The 14,012-nt window shown below is 37.7% G+C and overlaps 1 protein-coding gene across 1 annotated transcript in view; it reads left to right on the forward strand.

Moving 5' to 3' along the window:
• RALGAPA2 (Ral GTPase activating protein catalytic subunit alpha 2) overlaps positions 1 to 13,670 on the forward strand; it is a 176,220-nt gene extending 162,550 nt beyond the window's left edge. The window contains exons 39-43 of the mRNA XM_070941007.1: positions 4,000 to 4,121; positions 5,919 to 6,025; positions 9,985 to 10,227; positions 12,843 to 12,882; positions 13,426 to 13,670. Coding sequence (XP_070797108.1) covers positions 4,000 to 4,121; positions 5,919 to 6,025; positions 9,985 to 10,227; positions 12,843 to 12,882; positions 13,426 to 13,670 — 757 coding nt within the window. The remainder of the gene's footprint in view (positions 1 to 3,999; positions 4,122 to 5,918; positions 6,026 to 9,984; positions 10,228 to 12,842; positions 12,883 to 13,425) is intronic.
• Positions 13,671 to 14,012: the final 342 nt, after the last annotated feature.

The following is a 14,012-nucleotide window of genomic DNA, read 5'->3' on the forward strand; positions in this document are numbered from 1 at the left end:
CTATTGCTATTGACAACAGGAAATGTTAACTAGGATGTTAGGGGAAAACTTGTTGCTTTCCCCCATTGTATCCTTGTGCAGGAATGCTGATTCTTGCTGCTACTGGTATGGGAAGTATACTTTGAGCAAAAGTTCACAGAACGAGAAAAAAGAAATTCATCTTCCTTCAGCTATCCGTCTTATAATCACTGGTTTTCTACAGCATGATGTCAGCTACCTGAAAGAATTCTTCCTTATTTACTACTGAGAACCAGTGGAGCATGGTGTAGTGATTAAGGTGTTGGCTGCCTTGACTTCCAAACAAAACATAGGTTATACATCTAATAAATAAAAAAATACAGAACGCTTCCCACTTCCTCCTAATGCCCCTTATCAAGATTGTTGGGAAGAGAGGGCAATGCAGTGGTGAATGAGTGAGAGAGAAAATGGATGCACATACATGTGTACTGTCATCAATCTGTCAACTGATGCAGCTGCAGTAGCTAAAAAAGGTTGCCCATTTTTGTTTTAGAATACTCCTATGATCAAGCCCCTCCACTTCTTTTCCTGGCAGGCAGCAAATAATACCAGGGAAATTGTGAATGGCTAATGCTGAGAGAAAAAGAAAGGGCCACTCAGAACGTTGCTTAGATACTAATCATTCTTAGCACGTAGCTCCTAGGATGTTACACACATGTGAATGCAACTAAAAAATATGGCCAAAAAAAGTTCTCCGTCCCTGACACAGATAATTCTTTTAACAGCTTTTAATAACCAGAAAGGATGTTGGTCCAAAAGACAGGTAATGATTTCCAAGTACAGTTCTTAGATATGTCAGACTAAAAGATACGCCTGGCCAGGCAGCTTCCTTACTGCAGCCAGTTCTAAATCACTATGCATGATTTGCATTCAAAAAATAACTCAGCCAAATTGGGTATAATTTTATGAGAACCCTTGAAATCTTTGCCCAAATCACCCAGCTGTCTTTGTACCCAAGGCAGGACTAGAACTCCCGGTCTCCTGATTTCTAGTCTGGTACCTTAACTACTACACCAAATATACTGAAATCTTACTTTCCCTTAAATTTTTAACATTCATTGACTTAATTAAAATGAAAGTAAGCTAAACTTTATTATGCTATGTCTTACTTAATACCTACTGATTACTTCATCTAGAATAATCTAAGAATATATAAATTATCTAAAATTAGGATAAAAAATGAACAGGAATTTAAAATTTTGTTGGCTTCACTGCTAGTGAATTTAGCTGCTTTTTTACGTTCTTACCTTTTCAATATGCAGGAAATACTGATTTAAATTTATTCTCTAATTACTGTCTAATTAGAAAATTTCCCTATATTATACTTAAGGAAACTTAAAATATATTATATTTATTATTATTTAGACAATTTATCGCTGGAAATACTTAGCTGATCTTAGTAGATTTTGAAACTGCCTAACCCCAGCAGAATTCAGTTTGATGAAAGTTAACTAGGAAATACAACTGTTGTATGCTAGACTGAGAAATTTAAGGGAAATTTAAATCAGAGGACATTAGCAATAACACTTCCACATAGCTACCAAGAAAACTACCTACTTGGAAGAGTGCTTGGCGGTATTAGGAGATTAGCTCCATTGAAGGGGATCTTTGCCTATCCCAGTGTATGTCTAGGGCGGGGAAGGGGATATTATTTTGTAAATCTATAATAATTTCCAGATGTGGTTGCTAATCATTGGCAGTTACTATTGCGTGAATGTTTATCCTCCTCTGAAGTACTGTTATTGATTTCATTGTTTAAAATAATTGCCTAATCAGACTTTCTGATATACAATGCATCCCCACCCTCCCCCCAAATTGTTATGTCTTCTCTTCCATTTATTATGTTTATAGCACGACAGCACGGAAACAAGTTTATTTTAACTGCTTTCACAAAAGTGAGGACGCATGCAGACCATGGACTTAAAGGGTGAGGGGAAAAGGAATTGAGAAGAGATGGCAAGCCCACAGAGATCCACAGGCTCAGGTGGTTTTCAACCATAAGTTTAGCTTAGCTCTTTCAGTAATTTGTCACGCCTTGGCTTTCCCCTGCTGCGCCAGCACGTGCCAGCTTAGTGTCAGAAAGTCTGTGCACCAGACGGCCACTCAGGCCTAACATCCTGCTGTTCAGGACCAGCACTTGCTGTGTCAGTGTGGAATTGAGATCCCTAGCAACAGCCAAGCACCAGGCAGAATAAGCATGTTCATAATGAGAAGTGAATGGCATCCATCAGTCCCTTTAGAATAGGTTCTAGGCGTATGGCTCTCTCTCCTAGGAAGTTTGGCATTGAATCATCAGCAATTCAGCGTGTAAGAGAAACACATATCTAACTATACCTAGGAATGGGATATAAATAAACCAGAGGAATGGGATAAAAATAAACAGGTATGTAGTGTGAAATACCCTGTTAGTTTCTATCATTGCACAATAATGACACAGAGAGATAAAAAAAAAACCCTTAAAAAACCATATTCACCTTATTTAGTTTTATGTGATAATCAGTTGATTTCAATAATAATGACCAAGAAAGAAGTTATTCGTCCTTTTTGAAATGGTTTACAAGTTGCTTCTGTTGTATTTTTAAAGTGGAATGTGCTATGTAAGTAACGCATTTGTAAAATATTAAGGAGTAACAAATACACAGATAAGAGTGTAGTGAAGGATTTACCATTAGTTCCCACCCCTGAAGGAGTTAAAAGTAAGCAATTTTCTCATATTTAAAAAAACATTGGATACAACTGAAAACCTATTTTCAATCTAAATAACAATATATATGATTATTGATTGACCGCATAATAACTGACCACTGAAGTCATAAAATCCAATATAAGATAAATTTGTCTGCAATAGATATGTACAAAACACTATACTCATCATCAAAGAAATTAGAAACTGCACACAAAGAGAGAGGTTTACTGTCTTTCCTATGAAAAGATATCACAAGCAGGGGTCCTGTTAAGACAGCTGGAAAGTTGCTTCTGCTTGTTATGCTTGTAAGCTTTATTGGTGACTGGCTTTTGATTATGCATTTGTATGGTGTGTGTTCCAGGTTGCCGGTTTTTAATTAAAGGCAACATCTTTAATTTTAGATGCTTAAGACTAAAGTGTACACATGTTCTATTTTTAAATTTTGACTAGCTCAAGAAATTGCCAATATTTCTGGAAAGACTCAGGCATGAAACATTAGCATGTCTTAAGAATATAATTGATAGCTATATACCCTATTTTTCGGACTATAAGACGCACATTAGCTTTAGAGGAAAACAAAAAATAAAAAATCTGCCTCTGCCTCCACTGCCCATTCGCCGCTGCTACAGCCCATTTGCGATGGCCTGTTCGCCTTTGCCGCCACTGCCCGTTTGCCATGGCCCACTCACCACCACTGTCCATTCGCTGGAGATTGCCGTGAACGGGCGGCTGCGGCAATAGGTGGCAGCAATCCCCGCTGCCTAGAACAGCTGATTGGTGCCACATCAATGCCCCTCCCCCTGCCACATTCGCTCTATAAGACGCACAGACATTTCCACCCACTTTTGGGGGGAGAGAAAAGTGTGTCTTATAGTCGAGCATATTCTTATTTTAAATGAAGTAATTAACACTTCTAATTCTTTTTCTGTCATATCTCAAATGTATGTGCATGACCATATTCATATTAAGATATATGTCTGCATGTATATATCTATTATAACACTTTTCCTCATTATTATATAATTTTAATTTATCAATTTATCACTGACAAAGACCCATTACATTTAATTTGAAAACCAGTGTTTTTAATACTATAATTTGCTTAGTACTGAAAATATTACATTTATGTGAAAAAGTCTAAATGTTAATTACTGCAACACTTAGAATTCTGTAGTTTTGGAAATATACCATAGCAACTGTGGTAGACTTTTCTTTCTGTATATTATGTATTAAATACAAAGCTGAATGGTTAAGGCTTGGTTACAGAATGTATTTCCTTAGCCTATTTCCAACAGTTATGAGGAAAGAGCAATATATCTTGATGAAATAATCCGGAATCATAAAGAACTACTGTCATTTGAAGATTTTGCTGCTCAGGTTTTCTCTCCCTCTCCCAGTTACTCCCATAGTGGATGCGGTAAGTCTCTGTATTGTATTTATTAGTACTGCAGTTACTACTATTACTATTCTCATCATCATCGCTAAGAATGACTTGAACAGCAGGTGTACACCTGTTTTTCACTGATAAATAGCTGCAAATTTAAAAAAAAAACCACTTTCCCTGTGAATTAGCTAATGAATATCAAAAGGAATGATGACATTTATTTTAATTTGTTTTGCAACAGAGCTTTTCACTCAATTCCTTTTTTCAGTACCCTGTTAACCCTCCGAATCTAGCAAGGTTAATGAACTTTCTCTCACTAATGTGTTCTGGTTCATTCAAGAGTGTAGACTTCTTGCTGAGCTGAGAATATGTTGTGCAAAAGCTATTTGTGAATCAGTGCATTCTTATAAAAAAATATTCCCTCACAGTAGGAGCCATTGCTAGTAATGTTAAATGGAGATTAGGTTAGGAGAGTGCAAGATAACTACAATGTTTTGTCAGGCAATATCAGTGCTTAGATGTTTGATTTATTGCAAACCTGTTTTTATTATTATGTTTTTATTTAATTATTGTGTAATGTTTAAAACATAATTGTTTTATTTTGATTTTTTGATTTACTGCTGTCTTGCAAAAGAATAGCAAACCAAGCAGGTGCCTTTCTAGAAGAACATTCCTTTATTCCGTATAGTCAACGTCCATCTTCTGACACTGACATTTCCTAATTATATTGCAATGCTGTGTTGCATTGTTAAGTCAATGGATTATCCCTAGCATCAGTGAATGTCTGGATGCATCTGTTTTCTTTCTTATTCTAACTGATCAGCTATTTTTTATATATGAACTAAATACAACAGAGATTAAAGGTATTGAAATGAATCACTTTACAAATAAAACCAGACATGCATCACAGTTTAACATGACTGGCTGTACTTCTCGAGCTTTGTTAAGAGATATGGGATAGATGCACATACTGTATTGGTCGCCAATGGCAGCAGGCAGAAGGCTTTGGAGATAAGCAAGCTGGCAGAAGTATAGAGGAACTAGTGCTATTTACATAATCGCACCTCTGTTTCCTGGAGAGGCGTCAAGAGACGGGAATGGCCTCTATTGATCTTTGTTGAACTGGAATACTAAACAATACTAGGCAAGCTTATAAATAAAGCTTTGATTAATCTTTTCTCTATTAAAATGTGCAGCTGTGAATTGATTTGTATATATTATTTATATATTCTATCAAACACAGATTATTTGTCATTGTCTTATGAAAGAGTTTCATAATTTTATAGAACAATTTATGATTTGAGCATTGTGAACAACTGAACTGTTTATATAACAATAGTAGTAGAATGATTAAAAAGAATACATTATAAAAATCCATTCAGGAAAGTTAAATTTCATTAAACAGTGTACCTAGATTATGGAGAACTGAGATTCAACCTGCATCTAGCTGAAATGTACATACAAATCACATACATGTGATTTATACATAATTCTATTTGGCCATTCTGGAATTCATGCATGTAATGAAGGGGGAGAAAACATTCCCAGCAATTTCGATATGAAAGTTAATTAGTCAGTTTAAATAGAGGGCAGCAAATCTCATAAAATTCAAATTAATGAGCCAATCAAATCTCTCTCCCTTTCAACAAGCATTGTTAAATGCAGTGAGAGAATATTCAACATGCTTAATGGTAAGACTGCAGGTACAGGTGATGTAATTGGGAAAAAGTTAAAATATGGATTTTATTTATGGCATGTCATTGGTCCTCAGCCTCTTGGCTAAGATCAAGTGTACTTATGGTGTGTCCATGCTGTATTCCCTTGTACTAGAAAAAATGCAAAAACAACAGAGAAACCTATTAAGTGAAGCTGGGAAGGTGTATGACAGAATTTTGGTTGAAAGAGTACAAGCGCTAGAATGGACAAAATTTGGAAAGGTCAGTGCAGTTTTATGCTGGGCAGAGGATGTTAGACTAGGTTTTTGCTCTTCAATAGCTTACTGAAATTGCATGAACGTGAGAATGAAAGATTATTTTACAATTGTTGATTCAAAAAAAGATATAATAAACTTGTGTTGGATTGAATTGAATAATGGAATGTCTTGATTAATATGGAGTTGAAGATTGGCTGACAAAAATAATAAAGAGAGCAAATGTTGGAAGTACATGATTCAAATTAAATGAAATACGTTATTTCAACACAGTGATATTTATATAATATACTTAGATTCTTAATGTTCAATTATGTGCCTTAGAATAATGTATACAGATAAGAGAAAGTAGTTTTTCTACCAATATTATAATTGAAGATATTAATATTACATATATTATGATTATTTGACTTTTTCAAAATTAAGTAGAACATTGGAAATGAAATTTAGAAATTAAGGAAAAAACATATATCAAGGTATTTATTTTCCAATAAAGATGTATTTCCTAATCTAAATACCTTTATATTAATCTACATTGTGTTATTACTTGGGGGGGGGGCACAGTATGTGTATGAATGAATATGGATTATGTGTTGTTTGTTTGTTTGTTTGTTTGCTTGCTTGTTTGTTTAATTTTTATACCGTCCTTCTCCCGAAGGACTCAGGGCTCTTGATAAGAGAAGAAAAAAGGACTAAAACAAAACAAGTTTAGCAAACTTGAAATACTAAAAAAGTACATTTAAAAATGCAAAAAATTAAAAATTAAAATTAGAAAGAGAATTTAAAAAATTAGAAAGAGAAAAGTGGGAGGAGGAATAAGTTGCAAATTTAGAGTGGCCCCAAATGATAAACTTTTACTTACAAGTAGAGTGCAACCTCATCAAATCAGGGGTTATCTCAGTCTCTGATTCCAGTCTCCTTACCAACAGCATCTCTATCCATATATTACTAAAACCTTCATGTCTGTAATCTTTAACAGGGTGAAATGGTGCACTATAATGTAAAACCTTTTTAACCAAGATACCTCAAATAAGCTAATTTGCCTATTATGTGGGACTCATTCTTCCGTGCATACACACAGACACCCACCATTCTAAGCTTGGGGACTTTTTTCAGCATCCAAACTGCCAAGCTGCCAATTGTGCCTGGGCTTGAGAAAAAGGACCTTTCCTTCAGCATGTTGGGCTGGACCCTGAGCGGGACTCCTGATTAAGCGGGAGTCATTGTTCCAGGTATAGTGGTCCTATCACTGTCCTCGTTTGCCCCTTTCCCTGCCCGGGAGCCGTCAGGATCCAGCTCGGATGCGGATAAAAGATCCCAAGCTCTGAATGGTGTGTGTGTGTGTGAGTGGGCACATGCACGGAACAATAACTCCCACTTAGCCTGCCATTTATTGATGGGTGCTGGAAAGTGAGCCTTTAGAGGAGTGCGGTCTGGCTGGAACTTTTGCTTCCCTTAAACTGGGCCGGCTTTGGAAACCAGAGTGGAAGAGCCAGGATCGCAGCAAGTTGTCCCCACAGTGAGTTGGCCGGGCTGAGATGTCTTGTGGTGAGGTGGCCATGGATAGATGCTGGAGGTGAGGTAGTGGCAAGATGGCAGCAGCAAGTTGTCCCATTTCAACTTTCAAGACAGATACATCTCTTAATATGTCCTTGAATTTTTAAGGACTGATTTTTTATTTTTAAAGTGCATTAGAAGCAATGCCATTATTAAAGGCATTGAGGAATCTGGAAAGGAAATATCTCTAAAATGATAACTGAACAGGTCATCGGTTGTCTAATCTTACTTGAATTTACTTTCAGCTTGTTCTCCCTTACCCAGACTATTATTAAATCTAAGCAACATTCAAGGATACTGATTGTTTTCTCAGAATTAGATTTAAGAAACAATAGAACTGCATCAGTATGATGGCATTCTGTATCAAAGCCCTAAATGACCTGCCTTATTGGGTTCATGTAGATGTTAAAAAGCAAAGAAGACAAGACAGAACCCTGAGGTGCATCAGAGAGACATCCTCCACCACCATCTTCTGAAAGGATGCCCTCTCTCAAAGCCCTGTGCCTACAAGACAAGCCAGGATGCTGTGGTTAATGGTGTTGAAAGCTACCAAGAGATTCATGAGATACAGCAAAATATCACCCATCTAATTTTCAATATACATCCCCCACAAAGTGATTAGAATAGTCTTGGTATCACATTTAGACAAAATCCAGCCCCTCCCTGATCCTGCCATCACTTGTCCCTATTAATATTTATTACAATATTGTTCCACGCCATGTCGGGGCAAAAAGGGTAACTAATATCAGCTTTATTGCGTTCTCCTAACATTTTATCCAGTCCTACATCTGGAGCATACTGTATTCTGTGAAACTAAAGTCTGTATACTAAATATAATTTCTTGTTGCCAGCCACTGTGATAGAGGTGTTGGATCCTGTATCATACATAGCTAGATAAAAAAACCTCTTTTTTATGCTTTTACTAAGAATCACTACTATCTAGGATGATAGGTCAGGATTGCAATTTAATCTGGATACCTGAAAAAGGTGTTCTTCAACAGAAAGAAATGCAATATATTTAAGGAGGAAATATATGTATCATACATATAAGGTGGGGGATTCATGGCTTGGAAGCAAAACATCAAATATATTTACTTATACATTGTAGAGGGTTGTAACTTTTATGAATCCTTGAAATCCCACAATTCTATGATTCTGTCTATTTTTTTACTCTTTTTAGAGAATTATACAATGGCTAAAGGTTGCAGGGGAAGAGCAGGAGAGCTGGGGGAAGCAGTTAAACATGTCATTAGCTGTCTTTATGTTGCCACAAACAATCCACACTTGAATTCCATTTACTTTTATCTAGTGCCAATTTAGTTCTCACCATTAGTTGACTAGATTCTTGTATATAGGTTGGAATAAATCTGTGTGCAATTTAACATAATAATGTATCTTTTACACCTGACAAGGTTGGATAACTGGATTTTCATGTGACTGATTAATTTTACATATACAGGTAGTACTTTCAGCAACTGTTATGATGGCACTGAATGAAGGTGAAACAGAAACAGAATAACAAGAGTTGGAAGGGACATTAGAAGTCTTCTAATCCAACCTCCTACCCAAGCAGAAGACTCTATATCATTTCAGTCCCCTAATTGGGCTTAATAATAATCACTATCTAGTTTCTAGGTCAGGGGTGTCAAACTCACGTCATCACATCATCAACATGTGACGTATTGTGACTTTTTTCCCCTTCGCTAAAGCGGGGGTGGGCGTGGCCGGCACATGACGCATCCGGCTCAGGGGCTGCGAGTTTGACACCCCTGTTCTAGATATTTGCAGATCTGTTTTTTTATTACCTTTTCCAGTATCTTCCCAGGTATTGATATTAGGCTTATTGGTATGTAGTTTCCTATTTCCCCACCCCCCACCCCTTTTTTTTTTAAGATGGGAACCACATCAACTCTTTTCCAATCCTGTTAGTTCCCCAATGCTCCAGGATTTTTGGAAGATATGGTACAATGGTTCTGAAATAATATCTGGCAGCTCCTTCAGAACTCTGGCATGTAATCCATCAGGATCTAGGGATTTATATTCATCAAGATCAAACAGGTGTTTTCTTTCCATTTTCTTGCTTATTTTAATTTTTATTTCTAGTCTGTCTTTTACAATTATGTTTTTGGTAGGCTGGGCTATACTTTCTTTTTGTGTGAAGTCTGATGCAAGGAATGAGTTAAACAGATCTTAAGGAACTTACAATCTGTGCCCAAAGTTATGACTGTTCCAGCACCCCCCTATCATATGATCAAAATTCAGATACAGGGCAGCCCAAACACACTTATAACCACAAAGGCACTTCAACTCCCCCCCAGTTGCCTAGATTCCTCCCCATCTATGCCCTTTTGACCCCCTGTTGCCCTGTGCTTCACCAGAAACTGACCTTTGGTGTTTTCTTTATCCAAGACAAGGCATGCCTGGATTGGCTGCGGGAACTGTTCCACAAAAAAAGCCAAAAGCAGCGAAGGCAAAGGGCATGCTTGTAGCTCAGGGGCTGCTTTTGGCTCTTTTTTTTCCACAGCCAAAGAAGCCAAGCCCAGCTTGGCCCGGCAGCCAGACAAGAGATACACTTGTCAGCAACAAGAACAAGAAGAGCTCATTCATAAGCAGGCTAATGATTTGGAAGATAGGAAAGACTATTTTCAAAAGGTTAATACTATATTGTCATATGCAAACAAGCATAATACAGGCACAAATAATAGAATTTATTACAGTCAACCAGACGTTTACAATAGGGTCTCACCAAATAGGCTGCTTGGTAATACAGGATAACTGACTAGCATAACTTTTGTAAAGGAATTATATGTAACTTATAGAATATCTGTGCAGAATATATTAGCTGAGGACCAGGCCTGTTACTGATCAGTGTTCAGGTTTACAGCACACAGTATGCCGTATATACTCTGTGTGTGTACACACACACACAAAAACACAAACACATAAACCTTGAAAAATCTTAAATGTAAACTCTGAATCAGCTTTCAGTTCTACAATTATTTGATGGAATAAGCTTCTGAAGAAGAGAGATCATGGATCAGAGGCTTCTGATATTAATTTTAGATGTTGCATGAAGACACCTACATGCAACAATAGCAATGGGCAGTTGCCTAGCCTCGTTCCTGTCTTAAAGCTTGTATTCCAGATCCATTGTTACCCAATTTTTATTAACCATTTGGTGCAGAGACGCATGATAAAGGAATTTCATCTGCAAAACCAGATAAGTAAATCTTTTGTTGTGCTGTTGCTGAAATGCAGTTTGTAGTATTGGATTAAGAAGAACTTTGGGAGCCATTAATTCCTACTGTGTAAATGAGAACCTGGTTATTAATTATCCTCCACCAGTGGAGGGTCTGCAAAGAGACCAGGTGGACAAAATGGCAAAAGGGGGGAAATTTTAGATCATCATATATTCAGGAGTTATTTTTCAAGTCTCAGGCTCTTGGAATGCTCAAAAATACTTAGTACAGGCTACAGTGCTAAAATGGTCCACATTATGCTTTAACCTGTTGCAGCCTTGCATCTTCTGTAATGTTGTTAATGGGATTTGATAGTGCCAAAATGGTTCTTCAGTCAGTATATTAGGGTTATTGAATTACAAAAGGATATCAACCAGTTCCCCTCATACTTCATTCCTTTGAGAGTTAAAGATGTCTCCCTCCTGCCTTGATAGCTTTATAACATAGTGTTTATAACATCATGTCCGTGAGCAAAGGAGTAATCATTTTGACACACTGTAATGTTTTGCCATCTGTTCTCTGAAGGGTAGATTTACTAATAACCCAAAAGATTGAAAATGATGAGCCAGAGAAATAGAAAGTATGGGAAACGTGATTGTGTGCTACAGTACGTATTTTATTAACCTCGTAGATATATAAGATATATAACTTCCCATATGATAAAATTATCACAGAGGGCCAAGCTACGTCCCTTGCGTTATTTGCTAGTTCATCAAAATTCAGAATCCTAAAAAGTTATTGTTTGTCATGGGGCATGTTCAAAAATTAAGTGGTAAAGAAATACTTCATTCTGAATTATATTTTTTAGTATAAAACCTAGTTTATACAGATAATCCCCAGGTTATGAGCGTTCCCTTAGTGAACATTCGAAGTTACACAATAAGCACCCCCTAGTGTTTACGAACAAGTCCTGAAATTACAAATTTTGTAGCACCACGGCAGTTCACCATTATGAACGACCGCAGAGACTCTGTAACATTCATCCTGCCTATTCAGCCCCCTGCCAGGTCTTCACAGGCATTCCTTCTGGGCCTTCTTTTTCGTCACCAAAACCATCCTCAAGCAGTTCGGTGGTGAGAAAGGAGGCCTGGAAGGGCATGTGCGCCCTTCCGGGCCTCCTTTCTTGTTGCTGAACTGCTTGAGGAAGATTTTGGCAACAGAAAAGGAGAGAGTAGGCAAAGAAACAGGCTAGAGAGGAGGCAGATCTTCATCAGGTAAGTGAACTGGTGTGGCAGGTTGGGGAGGGACCAATTGTGAGGACCCCAGGGAGAGAGAATGCGGCTCGGGGGAGACCTTGGGTAGTCTGAAGCACGTGGCCTGTTCCATCACTAGCCGCCCCCCACATGGCCTTCCCCACCCCGAGATACCTCATGTGCACTTAACAAGCTGCGCAGTCGATTAGTGAATGAGGGAGCGAAATGGAGTGATCACGTTCAAGGTATGAGATTCACTCCCATGAATCCTCTGGTTACAAATGGAATGGACAGGCTCCATTACATTCGTAACTCAAGAACTATCTGTAAAATCTTTAAAAATTGAGTGGATGGGAAAACATAACAAGTGCAACAATATTCTATCGTATTTGCCAAAAATACAAACTTCCACCATGCTGTAAAAACAAAACAGTAAGGATGGATTTGTTTGTTTAATTGGGTGATATTCATTTCTGAATATTTATTTACAAGTTCACAACTGCATAAAGAGAAACATTACTCTGAGTTTTGGGGGAAGATTGTAATAAAGTTGAATATACCAATACGCTAGTCTATCTGCATGATAACTCCAGATACAATTTTCAAGCTTTTAATAAACTATATTAGACAATGTATTAAAATAAGCAAAAACAGCATTGTAGAATTATTACTAATCTACATATTATTTCATAATGTTGCTGATGCTCATTAGGTTTATTTCCAACTTGTGCCCTCTTCTCTTCTAATAATTCTAATAATATGTGTATAAGACTGTCATCAGAGCAGCAGGTGCACTATTCCCATATTTACATACATTTGTGTTCTTTCCCTTTAGATTAAAATATGTAATGATCTCGTTACGGTAATTGAGAAAGGTAAGAGTTTGCTCACATGGCGTCATTCTCAATTTACTAACTACATTCCTTCTGTTGCTTACATGAAGCTGAAATAGCTGTCATTTAATTTTGATTGGTCTCTTGCTTTTCCACTGGGTTTGCTCTGAGATCAAATGATCCTTGTTTATGTCTGGTTCGCTAAGGAGCACTAGGAAGAATATTATTGGTAGCCCTCTGGCCCTGAATTTCTAAGCTTTGTTAGAAAACCCTCTCCCTTCCTTCTTTTCTTTCTTTCTCTCTCCTTTTCTCTCTCTCTCTCTCTCTTTCTTCTTTCTTTTTCTTGCGCCTGTTTGCTTCAGGCAGAATTTGACACCAACACCTGCCATGGTGGAAAATGTCTTTGTTGCTTTGCACTTTTGTTTGAATTGCTGCAGGGGAGCCAATGGGAGTTAAAACCATTTACTTTTTTTGTTGCCTAAGCACCATGGAATAGGATCTTGAGATGGTGCCGATAAGGAGTGGCACGTGCTGAGCTGGCCCTTTGAGTTAGCTCAGCTTAATAAGGGGCTCTTTTTCTGGAAGGGCAGATTGCTGAGCTTGGGCCTATGAATGGAACAGCTGGGGGAAGAAAAGGGAAACAAAAGAGGGAAAACATAGACTGCCCTGAACCTGGCAATTGGGGGTGCAGTTTTGGAGCCAGAGAGCAAGCTGGCCACACGCCAGGTGTGACCTTTGCAGTCTGCTTGGTTCTGCTTGTTTGGGCAATTTCCAGTGCAATCCTGAAAAGGAAGAAGGAAGCTGCTGGGCAGCAGAGCATTGCTGGATAGATGCACTCACTGGGTTGCTGGGACACTGATTTAACTCTTGCAAAACCAGCCTGCAGATAAAGAGAATTGAGGAGTTTTCAAAGAACAGCTTGCCTAAATGGCCAGCTCTTCCGGTTGGTCAATAAGTCTGCATTATATCCCTGCATCAACTGAAAACTAGCCTTCTGTATCAGAGTTACATAATCATTTAGCAAATTTCTATGATGAAGCCATTTATGTTTCAGAGGGTAACCTATCAAGGTTTGACAGTTTGTGGGGGCAATAAGCTGACTTTGTATAAAATATACAAAAGTATGAAGGCTATTGCTTAACGCATTGTAAGCCGCCCTGAGTCTCTGGAGA

The sequence above is a fragment of the Pituophis catenifer genome, unplaced genomic scaffold (genome assembly GCF_029215685.1).
Source record: "Pituophis catenifer annectens isolate HBS135680 unplaced genomic scaffold, rPitCat1.0.hap2 SCAF_3, whole genome shotgun sequence".
Classification (NCBI taxonomy): Eukaryota; Metazoa; Chordata; class Lepidosauria; order Squamata; family Colubridae; genus Pituophis; species Pituophis catenifer.